This window comes from Gorilla gorilla, chromosome 2 (assembly GCF_029281585.2).
Source record: "Gorilla gorilla gorilla isolate KB3781 chromosome 2, NHGRI_mGorGor1-v2.1_pri, whole genome shotgun sequence".
In the NCBI taxonomy this organism is placed as follows: Eukaryota; Metazoa; Chordata; class Mammalia; order Primates; family Hominidae; genus Gorilla; species Gorilla gorilla.
The window spans coordinates 39254516-39280553 of record NC_086017.1 but is presented as its reverse complement, the minus strand read 5'-3'; the positions used below and the strand labels follow the sequence as shown (position 1 = coordinate 39280553).

General features: G+C 36.6%; 1 protein-coding gene across 8 annotated transcripts in view; it reads right to left on the bottom strand.

The window, feature by feature from the left end:
* RBMS3 (RNA binding motif single stranded interacting protein 3) overlaps positions 1-26038 on the bottom strand; it is a 754317-nt gene that overhangs the window by 592947 nt on the left and 135332 nt on the right. For 4 of the 8 annotated variants that reach the window (XM_004033784.5, XM_055383256.2, XM_004033783.5 and 1 more), the window contains exon 2: positions 6897-7069. In XM_004033784.5, the coding sequence (XP_004033832.1) occupies positions 6897-7069 (173 nt within the window). The remainder of the gene's footprint in view (positions 1-6896; positions 7070-26038) is intronic. The other 4 variants (XM_031009629.3, XM_055383255.2, XM_004033785.5 and 1 more) reach the window with 1 other exon arrangement.

Here is a 26038-nt window from a genome sequence, read left to right as displayed (position 1 = left end):
TTGCTACATACTAGAATTATCTGAGCAGGCTTTAAAAAATCCCAATATCCAGGTTGACCCATACTGGTTAAATCAGAACACTTGAGGTCCAAACCTATTTTCCGAAGGTCCCAAAGGGATTCTCATGAGCAGTCATGGAACTGAGAACCTATGATTTATGCCACCCTTGTTCTCATTATATGAATGTTTCAGTGATTACGAATATCGGCTTTGAAGTCAGATCCAGATTTTGAATCCTGGTGGCTATGGTGGCTGCATAAATTTGACTGGTGGCTATGGTGGCTGCATAAATTTGAACAAGTTTCTTAACCCTTTTGAGTATCAGTTTAAAGAATTATTCCCACCTCATAGGGAAGTTTTGAACATTAAATAATTTAAAAACTTAGTAGAGTATGAGGCATGTAATATACAATAACTGTTAATGTAAATAATATATAAATATAACAACCTATTATTAATGACAATTATTTAGTACTAATCAAATACTATGTCTAGTTTACAGCAGATGCTTGGCAAACATATTTGCCCAAATCTGAATGAATATATGTAACCCATTGTCAAATCTCTGCTGAATCAAGAAATTCCAATATCGTGTTTTGGGTCTTTAAAGCACTCTCTCATTTAAAATACACAAAGGCAGGGTTTAAAGATTCCAGTATTCACTTCCTGCTCACACCTGCCACCACATAGATTTATGACATCTCAAAAGCAGCTGCGTAATTTGAGTCTGACTTGCAGAAGAAAGCTACTAATAAATTTCCTAGGGTCTTATTAGAGGAAACTTTTAAATCTTCAATGACACAGTAAGAAAGAACTCTAAAAATTTCCAGTCACATTTTTCTTATTTACTTGGTTACCCTGGAGTGCATGATGACTTGTTTTCCTTTAGTTGTATCTGAACAGTCTGACAGATTACTGTGACAAGGTTACTTTTAAATTGATAAAAGGTTTGATTGTGTCGGTGCATTTGTCAAAACTGTCTGACACCATGTATAATGGACTCTGCACTCGGAGCCTGGATGGCACTTGAGTCTGGCTCTTTCTATTCAGCGTTCAGCACGCACCATAATGAGACATCCAACAGGGTTGTGTAAAAGTCCGGGAGATTAGCTTGGGCAGACCCTTCAGCTCTCCAGCGCAAACACTTCTATTTTGTTCCTCTGGCTTTTCATTGTGGGTGTTTCCCCTCTCTTTTTAAATGTTAAAGTGACATTCAGAGTTTCATTTTAAAGGGGGAAATGCTAGGGTGTCATAACTTGAGCAAAGAAAACATTTACGGAGAAAAGTGAGGGGCAGGGCAGTTGACTTTCCTGCTCTTCTGGTAAGGACTGGAAATATGTATGTACCTACCCAAGAGTTTCCCTCTATTTTCCTGCATTCTGTTTCAAGTGGCCTTAGCAGCGGCATGTTTACTTTATAATAGAAAAACAATGCACTCTGTTCCTTCACAATATTTTAATTAACTCCATAGCAGTTAATCACAGGAAAGTGGGGGCAATTGGCTGGGACTTCCTGAGAACATTGTATTAAATCAAATTTATAAGCCACAAAATGGCTAGAAAAAATATGTTGTAGATGTGGAAAATATAAATACAATAATGATTTTTTTCCATTGTAAATGCTACCCATTATGATGCACATTTGATTTTATTTTTTAGGAACAATTTAAATGTGTTTCAAGGGCATATTCAGAATCATAAAATAGAAGTTAACAATTTCTTGGAAGGACAAAATATAACTTATATGTAAAAAATCATTACACTACAAATATTTTATCCGGCTCAAAAAAGTTACAATGCTCTCTCTCTTTCTTAAACCAAATCTATCTTCTCCGACTTCCATCTGGTCTTCCTGAGATAAGCATAAAGGATATATATGATCCAAGTGTTCTGTCAATAGTCTTCAACTGATAATCCATCCATGAGTAAATCTGTAAAATCAGTTGGATTCCTAGTTTTTATTACATTGCCTTTAGTGCTTTTAATATTACAGCCATTTAATTGTTTAACAGTATATTGATGACCCGTTCATGACTGGGTAAGAAAAAGGGGTGAGGGATAGCATTAGGAGATATACCTAATGCTAAATGACGAGTTAATGGGTGCAGCACACCAGCATGGCACATGTATGCATATGTAACTAACCTGCACATTGTACACATGTACCCTAAAACTTAAAGTATAATAATAATAAAAATAAATAAATAAAAAAAGATTAACTAAAAATCAACTCATTTGGGTTCTATTCTGTGCTACTTTGCTGTTTCTTTTGAAGTTCATTTGGTTAATTGTTCCCATGTCCCTGCTTTTTAATGGAAAAAAGAATGCATATGACAAAATCTTTCACCACACATAATTTTTCTACCACCACTAATATTACTTCTCACACCCTCTTCTCTGAACAAAAAGCATTCTTCTTTCAGCTTTTCAACTATTCCTACTCTAATTGTTCCTTGATCTCAGAGGATCCCTTCTCCGTCCTCTGCAGCTGGAGTTACCTATTTGAAACAAAAATATAGCTATGCGAACTTCCTGTTTATGACAATTCAATGATTTCCTCCATTGTTCTTAAGATAAATCAAGCTTCTAACATCATCTCCAAAGGAATCATCTTGTCCTTTCGTGTTTTCTAGCTCATTTTGCCCCACACTCTACCTCTTTCTCTCTGCTATAGTCACATGGCTTTTTCTTAGCCCTTTGTCCTTGGCATGCCCCCTCTAGCCCTTGGCTCTGCACACAATGTTTCCTTTACCTGGCTGCTCTTCCACTTTTTACTAGATTAGTTAAATCTATTTACCCTTCTAATCTTAGCTCAATTGTCACATCCTCAGAGATACCTTTGCTAATCGCCCTAACTAGGTCTAATCTTGTGTTAAAAAATCTGTTAGTATCATGCTCCTCTCTTTTTTGCACTTACAGTTGCAGTTTTTTATCAGATCATATATTTAATTGATGCCCATTTTCCCTAGTAGAATATAATATTTCTCCTTTATCTAAATTTACTCACCACTGACTCCTCACCACAGGCATGCAGGATATAATCTGTAAATATTTCTTGATTGAGAACAAAATAAAGTTCCTCAAGGTTTCTCAAGAAAAAGACATTACAAGGTTTTTAACTATACTATTTTCTACGCTACACACAGTATAATGTATTCATCCAAAACATAGGTACAACTAGAAAGATTTTTCCATAGAGTAAAATCATTCTTTATATTTATTATTCTTCAGTCTTATCTTCTTTTCTTTGATTTTACTTGTGATCTGAACATAGAAGCTTTGATGATGAATGTGAATAGAATTCCTCAATAAGAATTTGCTCTCAGATTATATATTTAGAAATAATGCAATTTCTTTTTCTTTAATACAATTTTCTTACTGTTCATTAGCATTAACATGGATATAATATACTAATACCAGAAAATCCAATATGTCTATGCCTTTTTAAAAAAAGACAATATGCTGTTTTGTGTATCTGTTTTCTATTATTTTATTACAATGGATATTAGCAAATATTGCATTTCCTATAAGGAATATTAACTCTAAAAGTGCTTATAATTTCATAGAAATAAATATGGAAAATGAATCTTGATGGCAAGTTCATTTAAATCTACTAAAATTATCTGTTGTGTGAGTGAAATTATTTTAAAGTGTGAGATGAGGTACAGGAATGGAAAGTGATTTTAATCTTAAGAAGACTGTTAATGTAAAATGGTAACAAGCACTGTGAGAGGCCAACACTATGAGAGAGAGAGAGAGAGAGAGAGAGAGAGAGAGAGAGAGAAACAAGCAAGGTTTTACAAATGACCTGCATTGGTCTGTTACCAAAGGTTTTTTCAGCCATCAGGTCATACCCATGAAGCTGAATACATTCTGACTGTGCCCCTGCCAACACTGCACGAGGGGATTGGAGAAAGATACAAAAGGTAATCTTGAGTAAGTTTGGCAGATAAATAATGAGGTCTTCAATCAAATATCAAAATTTTAGAATGAAAAAAACATAAAAGATTGTTGAGTTCAAATCCATTATTTTGTATATGGGGGAAACCAACATTAAGAGGCAAAAAGTCATTACTCTAAGGCCAAAGACTCAGTTGATAGCATAGCCAAGATTGAAAAACAGATCTCTTAGTGCACAGTTATTTCCACTACATTATGTTGCCCAATCACATCAGTTCTTTAAGATTCTCTAGGAAAAATAATCTAAGCAATAAATCCCAGTTCTAGATCACTGCTGTAACAGGAGAACCCGCAAACATTTTTACAATAACAATAAATGGGCCAGATCTTATTAGCTGACAAATATTAATATGAACAAGTAACTATTATCCTCTGTTCACTTAATATTCTTTATCAAATGCACATAAAAAACATTAACAAAACTTATTCCCTCAACAATGTTTCTGTGTTACCACATCTCTGAGTTAAAAATGGCAATATAGGCTTTTAAGTAATAATTTCCATTTACAAAATTCTGGCAATTCTATGCAGAAATGGATATTGACACAGCAATTCATAGTATGATGCTACATCAGTGATGTGTTCATACAGCAGCTTTTCAATAAAATAAAATTTTAAAAAGCTCTGATTTGCAGGATGTGCTGATTCCTGTGTTATAAATACTCCCACAAGGGCCAATTTCATGCTACCAAGTCTGTAACAGATTGCTCACAAAATTCCTGAATACTTAACAATTGGCTCAAGTGTGTTAGTCAGAGCCAGCTCCAGCACACTGCTGATACTACAAGTAAACACAGAAATAATAAAAACCAACCCAGCCTTTTAAGAAAGAGGAAACTGAGGCTTAGAGGGAGGAAGTGATATGCCTCAAGATTACACAGTGGTTGAGCAGGTTTTAACACTCAAAATTCCATCTCAGCTACCCTCATCAATTAGTGAAACTTTATACAATAGAAATAGTTGGTGTTCTTCAAGACTGTTCAGAGAAGTGCTTCACAAAAGATCAACAACACTAAAGATCCTGTTTGAAATACATATTCTTGGGCTCTACCCCAGACCTAGTGAATCATAATTCCTTGGGCCCAGACATCTGTGTGTCAACAGGCTCTACAAGTGGTAAAGACCAGTAAGAAAGAACCTTTCCCTAATAGCTACCTTTAAAAATAAATGAGTTTCCAATATAAATTAAGAACAATAGCTATTTTTCTTTTTACTTCACCTGAACCTTCTATCATAAAGTCTACAATGTTTCACACTTTCAAAGACCTTGCTTTTCAAAATAGAGTTTAGATTTTTTAAACAACAAAAGAAAAAGTTGAGTTATTTATCTTCTGATTCTCAACCTCAATATTCTATGGGCCAAAATCTAACGTATATTTGTATGTCTGAGCTTTGGCACATTTAACATTTTTTGAACAGATTTAAAAATATATATATTTATCTTTGAAGGTTCTGCCTTGCCTTTTTCACAAATCAAGGCACTCAGTAGCAACAGTGGACTCCAACCCTAATGTACCTACTGTTTTGTCAAACAATTAGACAGTTACGTATTTGTATTTTGGTTTATCTGCCACTTTCTGTTGTGTTGATATGTATTCCCAATCTTAAAATCTAGGACAAAGGCAAATAAATATTTTCTGCTTTGTTTTCCTCTTTCAATATTTTAGAGGTCAGAACATTTAGAAAATAAATATCCTCATGGCTTTTTAAAAAGCATTGCAAAACAGAAAAATAACAATTGAGTAATAGTTTTTTAAAATTTAAAAACACACACCTAAGTCACAATCAAATGACAAATATATGTTCTAATATTATTTTGAAAATAATCAGATACTAACCTAAAAATACAGGTCTAGGATTCGTCTTCTTTTTTTTTTTGGAGACGGAGTCTCGCTGTGTTGCCCAAGCTGGAGTGCAGTGGCGTTATCTCGGCTCACTGCAAACTCCGCCTCCTGGGTTCACGCCATTCTCCTGCCTCAGCCTCCTGAGTAGCTGGGACTACAGGCGCCCGCCACCATGCCAGTCTAATTTTTTTGTATTTTCAGTAGAGATGGGGTTTCACCGTGTTAGCCAGGATGGGGTTTCACCGTGTTAGCCAGACCGTGTTAGTCAGGTCTCGATCTCCTGACCTTGTGATCCGCCTGCCTCAGCCTCCCAAAGTGTTGGGATCTACAGGCGTGAGCCACTGTGCCCGGCCAGGTCTATGATTCTTAATTCATTATTAATTTTATGGGAAGGTGAACTTAAATATGTTTTTATTTGCACAGAAATAAGAGAATTAATGACATAAGTGTTGGTAGATAGCAGATTCATGAAAACATTTTTGAAGAGGATTTAATCATTTCCAAGCTTCCAAGCAAATATAAAACTACTTAGTGAGTGTGGTCCTTGGCCTTGGTGGGAGATAGCTTCACTGGACTAGGCAGCAGATGTTTTCAAGGAAACTAGAGGATTAGTCTTATGCTTCTCCAAATACGTGGTCCTGGTTGAACGGACATTTACCAAGCACTGGCCAGAAAAGCTTTGTAACACAAGAGGTAATCCTGAAATCCACTGCTTCTGAGTTTTTGAGATTCCTTTCACTAATACTTCTCAAGAAAATCGTTTATTTCATGAGACTCATCAATGACTCCACTGGCCACATGGTTTGAGAGTGTAACTCTATTACTGATCTTCATCTTGCAGGTCATATATCTATGAATCAGCCAGCATTTCCATGTATATGTGCTCAAGAACTTCCACTCAACAACAAAAAGTAAACAAATTCCACTCCCCAAAATAAACTAGCATGGAATCTCAAATTTAAGTCCTGTTTGTAAAGAAGAGTCTTCCTCACTGAGACACCAGTGGATGAGTACATTGACTGAAATAACACATCCTGCCCACCAAGGCAAGTATGGGAGTGAGAAACAGCACAGGCAGCAGAAGGACACTTACGGTTGGCACAGCTTGATTAGGTCCTGGTCAGTGGTGCCTGGTGGGAGGCCTCGAATGTACAGGTTGGTTTTACTCAACTGTTCCCCGCTGCTGTTGTTGCTGCTGTTGTTGCTGCTGCTGTTTGTGCTGGGGCTGGGAGGAGCCATGGGGTGGGGAGCTGGTGCATAGGACTGCTGGAAACAGAAAAAGCTGTTACTGGAAAAACAAAAGCCAGCACCTATTCACAGGCCAGCAGCACAACTTGAAATCAATGTAAGCTATGTGTCCTCTCCAATACACACACGTACATACACACACACATTTATATCACTACTCTCTGTTGCATTCAAGAATATCGTTTGCTTCCCCCGCCCTGGCCCTCCATTCAGATCAGCGTAAGTCAGCCATAAAAGGGACAAAAAGCAGTTATCAGGTGCTCCTGGCAGTAGCATATGGCATTTGAACTTGTCTCTGACTACAGTGACTCTCCTTAGACTGGTAAAGTAGCATATCTTCTTCCCTAATAAAATAAAACAGTCACTTTTGGCAATAAACTCAGACCCTAGCTTACCTTTAATACCCAAGCATCTTTGGTTTCCCTCTATTACCTTGTTCCCTCCTTTTCTCCAAAGAAACTCCCTCCTATTGTTTTCCTCAACATTACAGTTCAGCATAATTTCTGATACAAAGCAATCATTCCTATAAATAGTGATTATATGAATGACTGAATGAATGAATCCATCTTAGCTCTTTCTCATATTCCCAAAATCGTTTCTTTACATTCAACGTTCCTTGTTTGCAAGATGGAGCTACCATTCTTTCCTTACCTTCAAGATCCTCTTTAAATTACTCTAATCCAGGATCCCAACCTAGGCACTATAAACCATCTGGACAGGATAATTATTTGTTGTGGGCACTGTCCTTGTTCACTGTAGGATGTTTAGTAGCATCCTTAGCCTCTATCTCCCAGATTCTAGTAATGCCCATGCCCCAGATGTGATCACCAAAAAATATTCCCAGACATTGCCAAATGCTCCCTGGTGCTGGTAGGAATCTCCCCCTGGGAGAACCACTGTTTTAATTCATTACATTATTATATGGCAAAATTAAAATGATAAAATGACTCCCAGAAAATTGCAATATACAATGTGAGGGTTTTAAAAATTATACATACCAGAATTCATAGATATATATTTACTAATTATGCTTATTTCTTTTTTTACACAGGCATATCTTCAAAAGTTCTCAAAAGGCAGCTTAATGCCTGCCTCTAGCAGTAATCTGTGTTTCCTGAGAGCAGGGAATGTGTCAAACCATACATGAGTAGCACCTAGCCTAGTGCCTGATATACAGTAGGTGCTTGAGAAATATTTAGGCTACTATATATATAATAAAAAATGGAATAAAGACAGCACTTAGCATTTAGAGAAAGAAGGCCAAGTTTGAGCAGTACCCAGCTTCATTTCTTGCAATAGTAATCTGTTTTACACCTTCCAGTCAACTAACACCGACTGTCTAGGTTGAGTCCCTGCTGTGTCTCTTACTGGCTATGTGACTTTTAAGTGGTGCCTTAACCTCTCTGAGAAGCAGCATTCTCATTAATATGAAGGAGATAATAATGGTACTCTCTTAAGTTGGAAGATTTTTTCAAAAAGTTGAGTTAATGCAAACAAAATGGTTCCTAGAAATTAATGTGTACAATAAATATTAGCAAAAATAACAATAATATTAATATTCATGGTTTGTATCTGTCTTGTAGTAATATCAACCTATATAACTGTCCCAGATTTTCTCAGTTGTGACCCCAAATGCTACCCAAGAACAAAATAAGCACATTCATCAAGATTCCAGTGGGGAAACTTTGGGCTGGGTTCTCATCTGAAGATGAAGAGTCTTTAGCTATTTTATCAGATTTGGGAGGTGTGTCTTTGTCAAACAGCACATTTTTGGCACATTAGCAAGTAAGTATTCAGATGAAGTCAAACTATAATACATTTTTGTGCCATGGCATAAAGGTAAGGAATAATATAATCTGAGGGAAAAAATGTACTTTGTGTCTCTACAGTTTCATTCTAAAAAAAAAACCTCAAGAAACATATTCAACATGAAAATAGTATGTCTTTTCATTCCAAAACTTCTGCTGCTGACCAAATTGACAGGCCTAGTGGGTCTGGGTAAATAATGACATGTCCTGGAAATAGAACTGACTGTGGCCTTAATCACAGACAGCTAAACTTTGTATGTAGAATCCTGCAGTGGCTTCCCACCAACCTTATTACAAAAGTCCTGGAAGCTCCACATGATTTTTTATCAGACTTTTTCTCCAATCACTTCTTAGACCAGACACTGTGGTACTCCCAACTTTTCACCCTTCCCATTCTCAGCCCCACTCTACTCGGCTGGCTCTAATCCATCCTTCTGATTTCAAATTCAGTATCATCCTACAACACTCTGGTATTTTCCTTCACAGCTTTCAGTGTATTGGGTCTTATTTAATTATTTTTGGCTTATTTAATGCCTGCTTCTAGCAGTAATCTGTGTTTCCTGAGAGCAGGGAATGTGTCAAACCATACATGAGTAGCACCTAGCCTAGTGCCTGATATACAGTAGGTGCTTGAGAAATATTCAGGCTACTATATATATATATAATAAAAAATGGAATAAAGATAGCACTTAGCATTTAGAGAAAGAAGGCCAAGTTTGAGCAGTACCCAGCTTCATTTCTTGCAACAGTAATCTGTTTTACACCTTCCAGGATTTTAAATTTGGTCAGTCCCTATTTCCCACTGTCTATAAGACAATGTGCTTTAGATTCAGTATATCAAATGCAACCCATTGCACCTGTTCTCTCATTCCCAATTCCCCACACCAGCCACCCAATACAATTACCCCATATCTTTCAATGTTGCTGTTGTTCTGCCAGTCTCCATGCTAGAAAACTTGGTGTTAGCTTTATCTGCTTCTTAATTCTAAATCTCAGAATACAGTCAGCCACCAAAATCTCAAACAGCCTCCTGGAAACCTCCTTTTCTCTGAATTCCCATTGTTTCCCTCAGCCAGAGACTGTACCATCTCATATGCAGCGAGCTTCAAGCTTTCCCTCATGTTTCACCTTTTATGCCCCTTATTTTTGGGAAGGCAGGGTAGGTTGGGAATAAGAAAATTGTCCAGACTGGGCACTATGGTTCACGCCTGTAATCCTAGCACTTTGGGAGGCTGAGATGGGTGGACTGCTTGAGCCCAGGAGCTCGAGACCAGTCTGGAAAACATGGCAAAACCCCATCTCTACAAAAAATACACAAAAATTAGCTGGGTGTGGTGCCATGTGCCTGTGGTCTCAGCTATCCAGGAGGCCGAGGTGGGAGGTTCACTTGAACCCTAGAGGCTGAGGCTGCAATGAGCCGTGATGGCGCCACTGCACTCTAGCCTGGGCAACAGAGCAAGACCCAGTCTCAGAAAAAATAAAAAGTAAAAATAAAAAAGAAAGAAAATTGTGCAATGCAAACACACACTGACGAACAGTTGAGAAATGCAGAAGTGAAAGAATAGACATGACAGGAGCAAAACCCAGAGCCTCCAGATTTCTTCTTTGAGACAAACGTTTTTTGGCTGGGCGCGGTGGCTCACGTCTGTAATCCCAGCAGTTTGGGAGGCTGAGGAGGGCGGATCACAAGGTCGGGAGATCAAGACCATCCTGGCCAACATAGTGAAACCCCATCTCTACTAAAAATACAAAAATTAGCTGGGCATGGTGGTACGTGCCTATAACCCCAGCTACTCAGGAGGCTGAGGCAGAAGAATCACTTGAACCCGAGAGTCAGAGGTTGCAGTGAGCCGAGATCGTGCCACTGTACTCCAGCCAGGCGACAGAGTGAGACTCTGTCAAAAAAAAAGAAAAGAAAAGAAAAGAAAAAAGAAAGAAACATTTTTCTCAACTATTGTTTAGTATTGCTTTAGTATCAACATTTTTCACATAGAATTTTAAAATGAATTTTAAAATGAATTATACAGGATAAAACCTTCTTTTCCTGGCATTTGGATTAAATAGAATATATTCATTGCCTTTTGAAATTTAATATCTACATAAAGCTCAAGTTTCTTAGCTAGCATCAAAAACTATGACTTATTTCCTGACATAAAGTATTCTGTTTAGCTTCTTGGAATCCTCACAAAACTTAAGCTCTACCTCTTTTACAAGTCCTGCACACAGTAGGTGTTCAGTACATGCTTGCCAAAGTGGCTTCCTGGTGTATCTCATAATGGGTCAGATGAGATTTCTCTTTACTTCCCTTATATGCCTTACTCTCTTAAAATTCCCAGGGCCCTTTTAAAGCTGTTTGCTACCACTTTCACCTCCCCTCTCTCCAAATTCTTTGAATTCCATTCTGTATTCAGGCTTTTTCAAAAATGAGACTTTGTTTAAAGCAGTTTTTCCCATTGCATAGCCTTTAAAACCACCAGGGAGCCAGAAAAATGTCTCCAGCTTTATGTATCACAGATTAGAAGGACCAGTTCAGACTGAGTCCTCGACTAATCAAATAAGAAAGCACCAGCTACAGGATGATCAATATGTGTTTACTTAATTCTTTTCCCCCCTAGGGCTCTTTGTAAGCATTTCCATAACCAGAACACCATTTAGTAAATTGCATGATGCCTAAAGCAATAAATGTGTCCTACAAAAGGCCCAACAAATTCACTGGGAAAAAAATTAACAAAATAGTCAAAAGCCAACCGAAGTTGGGATGAGGATCGGGAACTTGTGTGCACTGAAGTGAGATATGTAATTTATAATTAGGAGTGGAAGCACCAGACTTGTGAAGAAAGAATGTATTTCAGAAGCTTTCTGAACAAAATACAAAAAGGCGGTTTTCTTTGTCATATCCTTGTTTGTAAATTCTAGAAATTCTGCTGAAAGCGGTCGATTTTCTCAGTGTTATTGAACCAATCAATCCACAGATTTTAACACCCAGTGTAGGAACTCTTCCTTATCTTTAGTATTTCATTTATCTGTTGATGATGCACTGATTGATTCAGGTAGCAGTCAGCATTATAAATCATTCTTTGGTTTTAAGAATTATAAATTCCTTCCTCTCCACCCATATTCCAAATACACATCCTTTAATCAACAAAATGTTGGCAGAAAGTTCCCGGAATGCCTGACAAATGCATAGGCCTAAATGAATTAATTTGCGAAAAGCAAAAGCGATTTTGTATGTTCTTGCTGCCAAAGACATATGACCAAACTACAGAATCTTAAAAAATAAATAAATAAATAAATAAATAAATAAATAAAAGAAGTGTCAATAATCTCTAGGGGTTAATGGGTCACAGCAGCCACTTTACTGATTAAAGTGGCTCTGCTTCCTTTCTCAATTCTTTGTCTTTAGAGGGATTTGGGAGTTTATCATTGATTAGCTTTTAAATCATTTTGGAGCACTGAGGAAGGGATTTTAAAATGTTAGTAAAGAAAAATATTTTCCTGCAGATAAAATTGACTTTGCTATATTGCTCAAAGTCACACTTTATAAATCCTGTTTAGGAGGAGAGAGTACTTACGGCCTGGGGTTACTGAACACTGTAACACTGTGCTGTAACAGGGCAAGGGGTTGCTATGAATTTGCAGTGTCAGCTTAGAAGCGGTGGAAATGGCACATTCAGAAGGGGATTTTGGATGACACTCTGATTGAAGAAGAGAGATAGAGGATTTCTCTTGCAGCTGCATATGCTTGGTTAGTATGGCCGATTTTTCTTAGATGTTTAGTCATTGTAGCTTTGCTGGAAGGTTCTGTTAGGGATTATGGAATAGGGTCTAAAGCCCTTCAGCCACACATTAGGGATGCTATCTCAGAGGATCAGTGCCAATGTCCTCTTTAGGAAATGAAATAAGATAAATTGGCATCCATTGTGAAACATGCTATTCCTAAAATAGTAATCCTAATAATTATAGGTAGCATCTGTTTGTGCTTGCTAAGCATTTTATATGCTATCTTCACAACAGCACAATGAGACAAATAATATTCTTCTCATTTTACAAATGAGGAAACTGTGGCACAAAAAGGGTAAATGACCTTCTCAAGGTCACACAGCTGGAGCCCAACTTGAGGCCAGGGACTCTGACTCCAGAAGCCACGCAGTCTCCCACAACACTGCAGAACTTTAGCTCTTAATTATATGGACACCAATAAACATAAACGCTTCCTTGAAGTAAACACTGGAGGATGACGCTCTGGCAAAAGCTCTGGAGCATCTAAGTATCAGCAGGAGGGAAAGAATGATGATGATAAACAGCAGACAGTCAAAATGAAGGTTAAAAGGCTCTTTTTCTCTATCAGAATTTAAATGAAGTCCATCTTAAAATGTAATTTCAAAGGGGAAGTGACCATCAGAACCAAGCATGTTATGAGTTTTTCAAATAATGTCAAACAAGTGGGTTCATTTGTCAAGATTCATGGTTTGTTATTTAATAACAGGAAAATGAACTGGCTTGTAGATCTTCCTAAACAGCTGATTCATTTAGTGTGCTTTGTTAATATACCTCATTTTTCAAGTTTGAAAAGTGAATCAACTGGGTCCTCCTACATTTGTAAAATCTGTGGTTTGGGTATGTAGGTTTGGAGAAAGGTTAGTTGTGTTTTCTTCTTTTTTTTTTTTAAACAGAAAGCATTTGGGACATTCAATAAATGTTGCTCACACATCAATAGAGTAAAGCAAATTATTTAACAATTTTTTTATACACTATCAAACTATATTCGATGAACACTTGTCTGCAGGCGGGGTTGTAGTGAATATATATGAGCCAGATAATTTTAAACCTTAGTTCCATACTTTGGCACCACTCACATTTTGGACAAGATAATTCTCTGTTTTAGGGAGCTGTCGTGTGCATGGTAGCATAGTTCATAGCATTCCTGTCCTCTCCCTACTAGATGCTAGTTGCACTGCCCTCTCCCAAAGTTGTGACAACCAAAAATATCTCCAGATACTGCCAAATGTCCCTACAGGGGTAGGGTTGGGAAATCTCTTCCAGTTGAGAATCACTATTTTAAGTAGACCCAGACCGTCTTCTTGAAAGGCCAATACAGTACCCCTCACAGAATGATACTAGCTCAATGGCCTAAAAACCATAAACAAAACCTTACCACCAAACCAAAGTTCAACTTCACATGGCATTCACCCCCTCCAACATACGCAGTTCCACCGTCTGTAACCAAGATGTCAGTATGCCACATTTCATTTGCAGCAGACTAAGTCTGAAACATACTTCTCCTTCTGCTTGAAAACATAACTCTTTACAAAGAGAATTTTAAATATTTTTTGCATGCAATTCCCCTTGGCTGGGAATCACAGAGCCCTGATGCCAAACTGCAGTCAGTTCTATTGCCGGCATCTGGTTGCTGGCAGGATCCTGAGGCAGTTGGTCTGGTGGTTTTGGAGTACCTTTGGACTCCATCACACAGCAGTCTGTTCTGCTGATGGTCTCCCCAGTTTGTTTTTATTCATCTCCTATGCAATAGAATTTGTACTCTTTTTACCACTCAAGGGCAAAGCCCTGGATAAAATCTCCCAAGGGACTGACATGCCAACTCTTTTACTATCCAAAAATGAATACAAACTACATTATTGTCTTAAGTCATACATTATTTAGCTTGCACGTACACATGTAATCCATTGCTCGCTGGATAACACTGCTGCAGGCTGTTGGATTCATCTCCTTGACAGTGTAATTTCCACATAACCTTTATTCTTCAGACCTCTCCTCTCGTGTGAACACAACGTGAGAGAGTGGACATGATAAGAACTGTGGTAGTCACTAGTGTGTCTATAATAGCCTTAAATGAGGGTGAATATGAATACTCTCTGTGTAAGTAATAACAAATGCAGCTAAATTAATATCTAAGGCAAGCCATGCAATTACAGCCATGGTTTCATGAACCACATACATTATGGCTTTGCAATTTTATGCTAGGCAATTGCCTCTCCATTATCTAGAATATAAGCATAGTAAACAATTGTTTCAATTATGTCTTTTATAACAGTTTGGTGAAAATCTGTCCTACTTCTCTTTTCCTACCCAAAGCTCAGATATGGAAATAAGCAATAAAAGACAAAACTCCTCATGAAAGGCAATCATTTGAATATTCTGTATCAACTGGTCTAGGTAATAGCTGCTATCGACAGTGGTAACATGGTGCTTAACAGCTCCAGATTACCCACTATGAATCCAGCTCCACCACTAACTAGGCACTTAAACCTCTTGTCATGAGTGAAAGAGGAATTATGATTATTTCACTTCATTGGAGTGTTGTGAAGCTAAAATGTATAAATTATGTGTCAAATGTTTAGCACAGGGCCTGGCACAGAGCCAATATTCAGTAATTCTTTCTTGTTTTCTCATCATTACCATTGTCATTATCATCATCACAAGGCAGATCCACAATATGAGCGTTGCCTTCTCAGTTCTAGTTGGAGTAATTCACCTTGAAGGGGGTGCTAAAGAGCCAATGATTTTTTAAACATGAAAGCCACTATTCTTGAAATGAAATTATGTCATTAGAACCGTGGTTTGCCATTTTCATCAAGAACTAAGCTGTGATGAAACAATCATTGTGGATGGGATGGCTAATTGGTTTCAAAGCATTTACAAATCACTACTGAGTTTTTATTAAAATTCTGTTAGAATGAGATTCACTTTTGCTCTAAATGTTAGTTTTTGAAAACCTCAGCAGATTGCATAATCACACATTGCTCTGTGCTATTTACAAATAGGTTTAATTTAAAGTCATTGAATTCCATTCAGAGGCTTAGATATTAAATGACATTTTAAAATTCATGGTATTTGGAAACACAAATAAACTAGTTATTGTTCAGTTCAAGCACCTATAAACAAATTTGATTAATAAATTTATAAGCTAGCAAAAAGTGGTGCTATAAATGACATCAATGGAGTTTTATAAAGATTATCAGTTTTTCAAATGCCAATGACATCTGGTCTTTGCCCAATTCTTCTTTTAATTTGACTAACTTTTTATCTCTTTAAATACAAACAAACAAAATTAACATATACTTCAGACATTGCAGTGCTTATGGAATTAGTTTAAAAAGTCAAGTGTATACCTTGAAAATAACCCAAAATGCTAGGACTCCAATATTAACAATGATTGGTTCCTTGTGGAATAATAAGCCATGATGTGTTACCCAGCTGGAGATTACAGTATTAGCCACAATATGAACAATAATTGTTAGAATCAGAGCATTCTCCAGAAATACTGAAAGTGACCATAATGGAATATCTGCTGTGTTTGTCCAAGGAATACCTCAGAGATCAACCCAAGTGCTTGCTTTCACGATGAGCTAGAATAAGTAGGCAATGAGTGAAAACCCAGAACAGGTCACCAGAAACTCTTTATGGAGATTTCTGGGCTAGCCAACCATGTCAATGTCAAATGCAATCAGAGATAAAGAGGTCTTCAGAAATGTACAACAATTATGCTTAGAGTAACATTCTTACACTTAATAAGAAAGATATATTTGCCTAATATTTTAGTTTAGTTTTTCCCCATAATCTCTATTTTTTATTTATTTTTTTATTTTGTGAGACAGAGTCTTGCTCTGTCATCCAGGCTGGAGTGCAGTGGCATGATCTTGGCTCACTGCAGCCTCCACCACCCTGGTTCAAGCAATTCCCCTGTCTCAGCCTCCAGAGTAGCTGGGATTATAGGTGCAGTCCACCACACCCGGCTAATTTTTTTTTGTATTTTTAGTAGAGATGGGGTTTTTCCTACAGTCTAATACTCTATTTCCCTAAAATTACAATTAGTAATATTGCCAACAATTAAAATTCCCCTAGCTTTTTTTTGAGATGGAATCTCACTCTGTCGCCCAGGCTGGAGTGCAATGGCACAATCTCGGCTCACTGCAACCTCTGCCTCCTGGGTTCAAGCGATTCTCCTGCCTCAGCCTCCCAACTAGCTGGGACTACAGGCGGGTGACACCATGCCTGGTTTTTTGTTGTTGTTGTTGTTTTTGGGGGGGGGGGGGGTTTGGTATTTTTTAGTGGAGACAGGGTTTCACTGTGTTAGCCAGGATGGTCTCGATCTCCTGACCTTGTGTTCCGCCCACCTCGGCCTCCCAAAGTGCTGGGATTACAGGCATGAGACACCGCGCTTGGCCTCCCCTAGCTTTTTTAAAATGTACACCCTCCTAAGTAGAATGAAGACCAATGGATGTAGCTTAAAGAGCTACATAAAATATGCAGTGATAAGCTACAATGGATGTAGCTTAAAGAGCAACATAAAATATTCAGTGATAATACTTTATTGCAACTAAATGAACTCTTGCAAAGTTTCCTCCAGTTGTGAAAGTCATGGCTTCAGATAATAATGAGGCATTTTCCATTTTAATTGACTAGTTTCCATATTAACCAATCATATTACTGATTTGGTTATTTGTAGCAAAGGGATGATAGAAATAACACACTTTGCTCCCAATTACGTATAACGAAAATTACTGTCAGTAACGGAAATACAATCAGAACACAAAATAGTATCAGGTTTTTTTGATACACCAAATATTTTTGTCCAATTAAATGGGAACTTCGCTTTTCTGAAAGTGAATCTATGTTGACACAGGAGCAATTCAACAATCGCACAAACAGCATATACAATCCAATCTAATTTCCTTATACCAGTTCTCATCCCAACTCCATAATGTGTCCGGCCTACACGTATCCCTGTTTCTTTCTACTTCCCAGTACTCACCATGCAAACCACACCATAGTCACATCTGCATCTATACCTTAATATGTTATCTTCCCTGCATCTGAAATGCCTGGGCTGTACTCCTATATCTAATTCTACAGTGACTTAATATTTATCTTACAAACCGGGAAAATTTGAGAGCAAAAGAGGGGGATGTTAGTAATTAAACCAGGACACAAGGAATAATTGAGATTGTCTGAAGCAAATCAGGATGGATGGTCACCCTGTAACTACTTTCTATTTATCCAAATCCCACATATTCCTCAAGGATCACCTAAAATTATACCCATTCAGGACATTTTCCTTTTATTACTTTAGAGCTATTTCATTTCCATACTTTTTCAGTTTCTACTTCACCGATATCTACAAAAGATTATAAAATACGAATAGCAATGGCTAAAGTTGATTGAGCATACATTATATTCCAGGCACAATTCTAAGAGCTTTATGCTCATTGATGTATTTCCTGATCTCAGAACTCTTAGAGGTAAGAACTATTATTATCTCTGTGTTGAAGAAGAGAATATTGAGACTTAGGGAGGTTAAACGACTTTTCAAGGTTGTTCAGCTCCTCAGCATCATACCCAGGACATGAAGCTAGGCAGTCCTCACCTCCGTTAACTCCAGGTTTAAATCTAAATATGTACAGTCCAATCTGACAGTCATTAGCAGCATGCAGCTATTTAAATTCACAGGTGATTAATTAAAATTAACTTAAGTTTAAAAATGTATTTCTTCAGTTGCGCTAGTTACATTTCAAATGCTGAAAAACATATGTGGGTACTGACTGCTGTATCTGACAGGCAGACACAGAACATTCTCATTATCACAGAAAGTTCTACTGGACAATGCTAATATACATCATTCTTATAGCTACAAGGTATAATCTCCCATACTATGTGCTGATGAAATAATGGTCACAGTTTCTATGCTATGCTACTAGTTACAGAAATTTCTTAAAATGTAATTAATCTCCTTTTAGTAGAAACCATATTCAAGCTTCCTCCCACACTCAAGAAGTAGGTTTATATTTTGGCATATAAAACCTCTCTTTCAACTGATACCTCCCCTGACCAAACATGCACATTATTAAAAGATTTGTAGGAAGTAAAAATATAATTTGAGGGGAAAAGGTGTATTTTATCTTTTTAACCAATAACCAAACTTTCATCTAAATTGTAAAATTGCTAAATACGAAGAAAAGATAGAAATTAAGATTAGCTGTAGGTACAGAGTAAATGTGTCTCTCTTTGGCAGACAAGCTGCCTGCCTGGGGCCCTCAGCATTTTCAATACCATATAATCTACTTTACCTGCCATCCCAAAAGAGAAAGCACCCCCGCAACCCTGCCATCCTCCATGTAACACACATGTTACCAATTTTATTTCTGTCCAAACAGGACCAAGGCAAAAAAAGGAGAAGGTTTTCTTACAGTGAATTACCAGGGCGATTCAGCAATATCATAAACGATAACCTATATTCCATGACATAAAATAGTTTTGTTGCTTTATTAGCCAATTCATTCATATTTTATTGATGTAGCAAAATTAAATGTGAACAGAATCTAGGCCTTTAAAGTCCTAAATCTAAGAAATTTGAACTATAAAACATAATAACTTCCTCAAGAAGACAATGTTAGAGCACAGATCAAAAATGTGACAGAAATTAATACATGCAAAGTAATTGCTTCATTATAAAAATTGAAATGAGCACTTGCACAGATAATTTTCTATAAATACATTTTCAAAATGTATTATATTTGGGGCTGTGAGGTGGTAACTATGAGAATAAATTAATGTTCAAGTTTAAGAAAAAAATACCTCACGATAAAATGAATATTAGGCAATTTACATTCTCAAATTTATTATAATTTTTATAATAAGAAACTTATAAAATATTTACACAAACTTCTATTGCTCTTAATTATAAACCTCTATGAGGACTCCCATTTTCAGTATATTTTAAGTCAAAGCACCTCAAACCTTAGAGTATTTCTCAAAAGAATATAGGCACATCCAATTCCAGATGCATCTTTTCTTTTTTGTGTGATTATTACTGGAGATTTTTTTTTTTTTTTGCCTGGTGATATTCTACATAAGAGAAGGAACTATCCCTAGTAATAAGATAGTTCTGCTTTTTCTTCTCCAAATTGCTATTGTTCTTTTTTAAAGAAGTAATTGAGCTTCAGAGACTGGCAGTTAAAGGGCATTTGCCCTTGATTGGTATACTCTTCATAGGCTCAGGAAGAAGAAAGGAACATTACTGTCATTGTATAGTGACTAAGGACATAGATCCTGCAGACACACAACACAGGCTCAAATCTTGCTTTACCTCTATGCCACCTCTTTTGTCTCCATCTCCTCATCTCAAAAAATTGAAATAATAGCTACCTCAGAACACTGTTAAACATTTCAAGTGAGTGATTGTGGGTAAAGCACTGAGAATAAAACCTGGCACACAGCATTCTATATATGCTAGCTATTGTTATCACATAAATCCTAAAGCATTTTTATAATATCCATTGTTTTCATGAACAGTAACGTTCTTTTGGTTAACAAGTATATTGGTTTGTTGACTGATCTAGCCAACTCTGGCTTGCCTGATTTAAAATCTCATGATACAAAGTAAAAAGTCCATTGATGCTTGTCAAAATGAAATTCTCTAGATTATAAGTCAAAGAATGTCCTTCTTTAATGGGACATTAGGTTTAGTTGGTATTATTCTAGCTACCGAGAGTAGCTACTAATAGTAGCTACTGATAGTAGCTAGAATGCTCTCAGATAAGCTGATGACAAGACTCTCAGAAGAATTTTTTAAGACAAACATAAATTTTTATAAGGGAAGTCATTCTTAGAATACACAGATTCTGAGAAATATCTAAAAATTGTAAAAGTACTAATTAAAATAAGACATATTTAACTGTCAGTGGAAAAAACTTATACGTTAAATAACACACCAACTACTAAATATCCATGCACTTAATTAAAAGGAGTTTTATATACAAGAAATAAACTATACTAATTTCATGGCTCCTAACACTAAAAATAATTAGATTTTTAAAAAATTGTTCCCCTGCAAGAACATTTTGTGGGTAAACAATGGCTTAAATTGTTTTTTTCAGTTTAATTATCTCCCTAATTTCTAACAAGTGATAAGATACATGCTCTAGGGTAGCTGAAGCAAATAGTCCACAGCATAAGAATGGGATAGTAATACATTTATACATTCCAGAGTACTTTCTACACATCTCCAATATTCAGAGGATGCTTTTGTTTTGTTTTTGCTTTGGTTGAAGAATACGATGTAAAACTTGGCAAATAGTGATAACGGCCTTTTCTTTTCTGTTTTCTTTTTTTTTTTTCTTTAGGGACAGACTCTCGCTCTGTTGCCCAGGCTGGAGTGCAGTGGCGCGATCTTAGCTCACTGCAAGCTCCGCCTTCCAGGTTCATGCCATTCTCCTGCCTCGGCCTCCCGAGTAGCTGGGACTACAGGCGCCCGCCTCCACGCCCAGCTAATTTTTTTTGCATTTTTAGTAGAGACGGGGTTTCACCGTGTTAGCCAGGATGGTCTCAATCTCCTGACCTCATGATCCACCCGCCTCGCCCTCCCAAAGTGCTGGGATTACAGGCGTGAGCCACAGTGCCTGGCCGATAACAGCCTTTTCTAAAGTACAATCACTATAACATAGAGTGTTCTAGGAGTGATCATTTATTTGCTTCCCTTAAAGAAGCCTCAGTGCTTGCTCTATGCACTAAAAGGCAGATTGCAAGAAGTGGGGAATCAAAACAGAAAACTATTCACAATTAGTGGTGTGCAAGTATTCTGAAACTCTGCGAGAAAAAAAAACAAGGGAAAAGCCCTGATTTATAGCTATGTTGATAAAAAAAAAAAAAAAAAACCTAAGTACACCACTGATTTTTACCTTTAAGCAGTTTAACAACTGAGTCACGTCATTTCGGAGAATTTAACAATCAGCTCTCACAAGTGGTCCTAGCCAGCTCTAGGATCCCACCAAATCCCATCAGGATGTGACCTTAGGTGAAATGCGATGCAACTGCCCAGCATCCTAAATGATACACACAGATGAATGGAATTACAAGAATGAATAGTAAAGAAGCAACTAGGAATATCTTGGGGGAAAAGAAGAAGATTTATTGATGGCCCTGGCTCAGCTGCTAGGACCGGAAAGCACCATGAGAGAATATGCGGGCAGAATGCACAGGCTGATTTAGTAAGTTTCCATGATATAATAGAGGAATAGTACAGGAAACATGAAAATTTCTCAAAGAAAGGTGGAACTCAAAGAGAACGTCCTTATTTACCAGCCAATAGAGAACTCCCCGCAATTAAAGTATCTTTACTAACATCATTTCTTGCTTTACAAATGCTCAGGGTCTACTGTAAGCTCTCAGAGGGCAGACCATTAATGCCATAAAATTGACTACATCTTAAGCAGAATGAAAACAGAGACACCAACCGTAAGAAGCTAAACTGAGACAGCATCCATCGCCAAAGCAAAAAACATAGCATGAACTACAATAGTAATGATACAAACTGCCTTCTTAAAATCATGTTGGTAGTGGTGTAAGCATTCCTTAAATTCAGGAAATGGGTCTTAATAATAGCTCGTGAAGTTCAAAATTTTAATAAGCAAGATTTATATATTAATTTACACACAAACTTACATATGTATCGCTCCCCCCTTCTACCTATAGCCAACATCATATGGAACCCAACACTTTGGCGAATAATGGATAATTGATCCAAGTTTACAAACCAGTGAAGCAGCCTAGAATTACAGCTCATTATATTACCATATTACTATGTACTATATTACTATAATGATAGTTTTGTAAGTAGAGAAAATATTTTTATCTATAGGTCAACTTCCTAACACTACTGGCATTAAGAATTTCCATCCAGAATTTCGACTTGAAGAAGAGATCTAATTAGAGAAAATTTATGATAATGTAACAAAGACCAGAGATTTCTAATTCTCAGGTAATTGATAAAAATTTAACCTACACTATAACATGTGTAAAATAGAACAGATAATTAGAATTCAGCAGATAAATTCAATGATAATATTATAATAAATGCTGTTATGAGAAAATATTTTAAAGATTAAAATATATCCAGTGACAATTACTCCTTGAAGTCCTAAGATAATGAAAGTAGAACAGTTTATACAGGTGGGGTTAATACAGAGTTCTCAGCACACAGCACAGCATAGAAAGCAAAGAAAAGATAACTAGATAAACTTGGAATACTGAAATATGGTCTATACTTACCTGTATTAAGAGTATAGGAGATTGCTTCTTGGCCTTTTGATCAAGCATAGAGTACAGGAAAAAATGGCACCTGCATCCAATGCTAATTCTTGTGAGAATGTCCAGTTATTTTACTGTAAACTGTATTCTTTATAATAAATGAAAACACATTTTACTACCCAGAGTGACAGTTTTAAGTATCACAATGAATAGAATGATGGAATGGTCTAGTTTTATAACTGGAGTTCTCAAAGACAATAAATGTAATCAATTTGATTGCTTTTCCTTGTGGTTTGCAGTAATGGGAGAAAACTGCTTTACTAATAATACAGATAAAAATAAAATGAGAGAAGGAGTAACAACATAGGACTTTTGCTATTAGCATGGTGGCTTTTACTCAAATGAATTAAGATCCATCAGTAGACTCATATGTAAGACTTTTTTTTAGCAAAAGAATATTTTTCACCCAATGAAAACAGGCACCCTCTAGAGTTATGTCCTTATTTCAGCAGAGGAAAGCAAAGATTCTCAAAGTATACACTACATCATAGAGACAGAGCTCTTTTTTAATGCCTAAATCCTCCCAGTTGAGTCATGCAGAAGAGTGAGATTCTAGCACACCCACCATTGGCCAAGAACCACTTTTTGGAGTATTATAATATTCTGCAACATTGACTATCTATTCATCCTGAATCTGGTTATGCTATGTGCAAAGGCACATTTCCTTTTATTTATTTGGATTCCACTGGTCATTAATTTCATTTAGCACTGAGGATTCTGACAAAGTCAGTTAGTGTCATATGTTAGCAATTTCAGAGAGACAAATAGACACACCTCTAATTTTGGCCACCAGTTTCTATCCTGGACCCAATTTACAATTTTGTGCAATGACACAGATAATAACAAAAAAGAAGTATATTCTGCACTTATTTTATCTTGATTAGAAGACTGAGAATGGCATGACCTAGTGTGTTCCATTTACTTTGAATTACTTATCACATCCTAGCAGGTCAAATAATGACTTGTTTATGAATGGGAAGAAAGTGAAAGTTATGTTTGTAGCTGATGTGCTAGTTTTAGTGACCAATCAATATCTCATCCCTGCCTAATGATATGGATTATCTTTTATTGAAGACACAAAGGGGGAAAACTAGAAAAATAATCACTGACATTATAATTTTGCCTATTATACAAGCTTAAATTCCAATGGTCGGTCTTCCTGTTAGTCAAGAACACATCTTATGTGTTCCATTATGAAATGGAGTAAAAATAATTTTTACATTTGTTTTACCAAAATGTAATAGAGTATTGATAAATGATAGACAATTCCTTTCCTTGTCAGTAGATTATACACTTCTGATTATATACCTTATTTCACAGGATTGTGTCACTTCTGAAAATACTTTTCTGAAATGAAACTAGTTTAAATTCTCAAACTTCTCTAAATGGAATAATATTCCATGTTCAGATATTCCTGACTTTGGTGTATATTCCACTGTTGTTTTGTTTTGAACCACGTATCTCTGTTTTGAAACAGTTTTAAAAGTCTGTTTAAACATATTTCTCAAATACTATGCTATGCAGAAAGGGGGACATTCTTTTTAACTGGAATTAGGGTACAGCATACTAAGGGATACCAATATATTCCACTTAATATAAACCCATAGGATATTCCCAAATTATAATAATTAGAGAGTTAAGATATTATTGGGTAGAGCTAACTGAAGGTAAAAAGGGAGAACACCATAAAAGTTGAAAGCAACAGATATTTAACTCTACGTGGACTGCATGGATGAGCCAGAGGTTAAGTTTACATACTTGATTATGAAAATTAAGGTGTCCCCCGAACCCAAGGACAAACTCAGATCTTGTTGTGCCTTAAGTTTATACAATGTTGGAGACCCATTAAAAAAAGAATAAAATTTATAAATATAAAATTACTTAAAAAATGAGTATTTGTTTAGAATAAAAACGAAATTTCAACACATCACTAATATTAAAAAGCTGAAGAACAACACAAAAATTAAAAATGTAGAAAATAATATTAATTCCCTGGCACACTTCAGAAATAATCCCCTCTCCTTTTTTGCTGCAAACCTTTTGATTGTCTCTTTATATGAGAGTAATTTCATACTATTTTCTCCAGCGAGAATTATCTAGAGACAGATAATTCTGCCAGTCCTCTAATAGCTGATAGGCACTTTTTTTTCTAGTGATAGTTCAGAAATGTTTTCTTCAGCTTCACAACTCATAAATGGTAATAGCTTATAACTTGTTATAAGGTAAGAATGGTAGGAAGGTTAGGATAGTAAATTTGGGCATAACAATGTGGATGAATTTTGCACAGAGTTGGCTTCTGGCTTCAGATTTTTTCTTCTACTTCCCACATTCTTCCAGTGTTGGGCACCAGAGACCACATTCCTATCACAATGGAACCTTGAGTTGGCCCAGCACGTTCCTGCCACAATGCCCAAGACACTGGTACAGTGAGGAGTATGAGTATTCTTGGAAACCATTCAGACCACAAAACAGCTAGCAATAACACAAATATGGATCCTATTGAATTCAAAATAAATGCATCTCTCACCCAACTCACCCTTAGCTAAATTCCAAAATACCTGCCACCATTGCAAGGAAAAAGAAATACAAATAGGGAAACTAGTGTGAAAAGAGACAAGGACCAGTTGTGATTAAAACGTATTTCTTTTACAAATTTTCCAAATCCATGTAACCATGGAAACACATTGCCAGTTAATGAAAGAATGTGGATCTTGTGGGATCTAAATTTTATACACTTTGGATGGCCATTGACCATTTTTGAGGAGAAGAATACAAAATGATTATACAGGATTAGATATAAGATTATAGAAGAGGTTAGGGAAAAGGAGGGACCCTAAAGCCTAAATTTTATCAGCTTCCAGGCAAACCTGCACTATGTCACATTTCCAGCCACACCTCCATCTCTCCACCTCTCCCACATACCAAGAGGTGATCTGAAAATTCTACCTCTCTGTCATATCAAGAGGTGATCTTCCATTTTCAGATGTAAGTATCTCGTGTGATAGAGCTAAATGACTTAAGGTAAATAGGGAGAGCACCAAGAAAGTTGAAAGCAACAGATGTTTAACTCTAAATA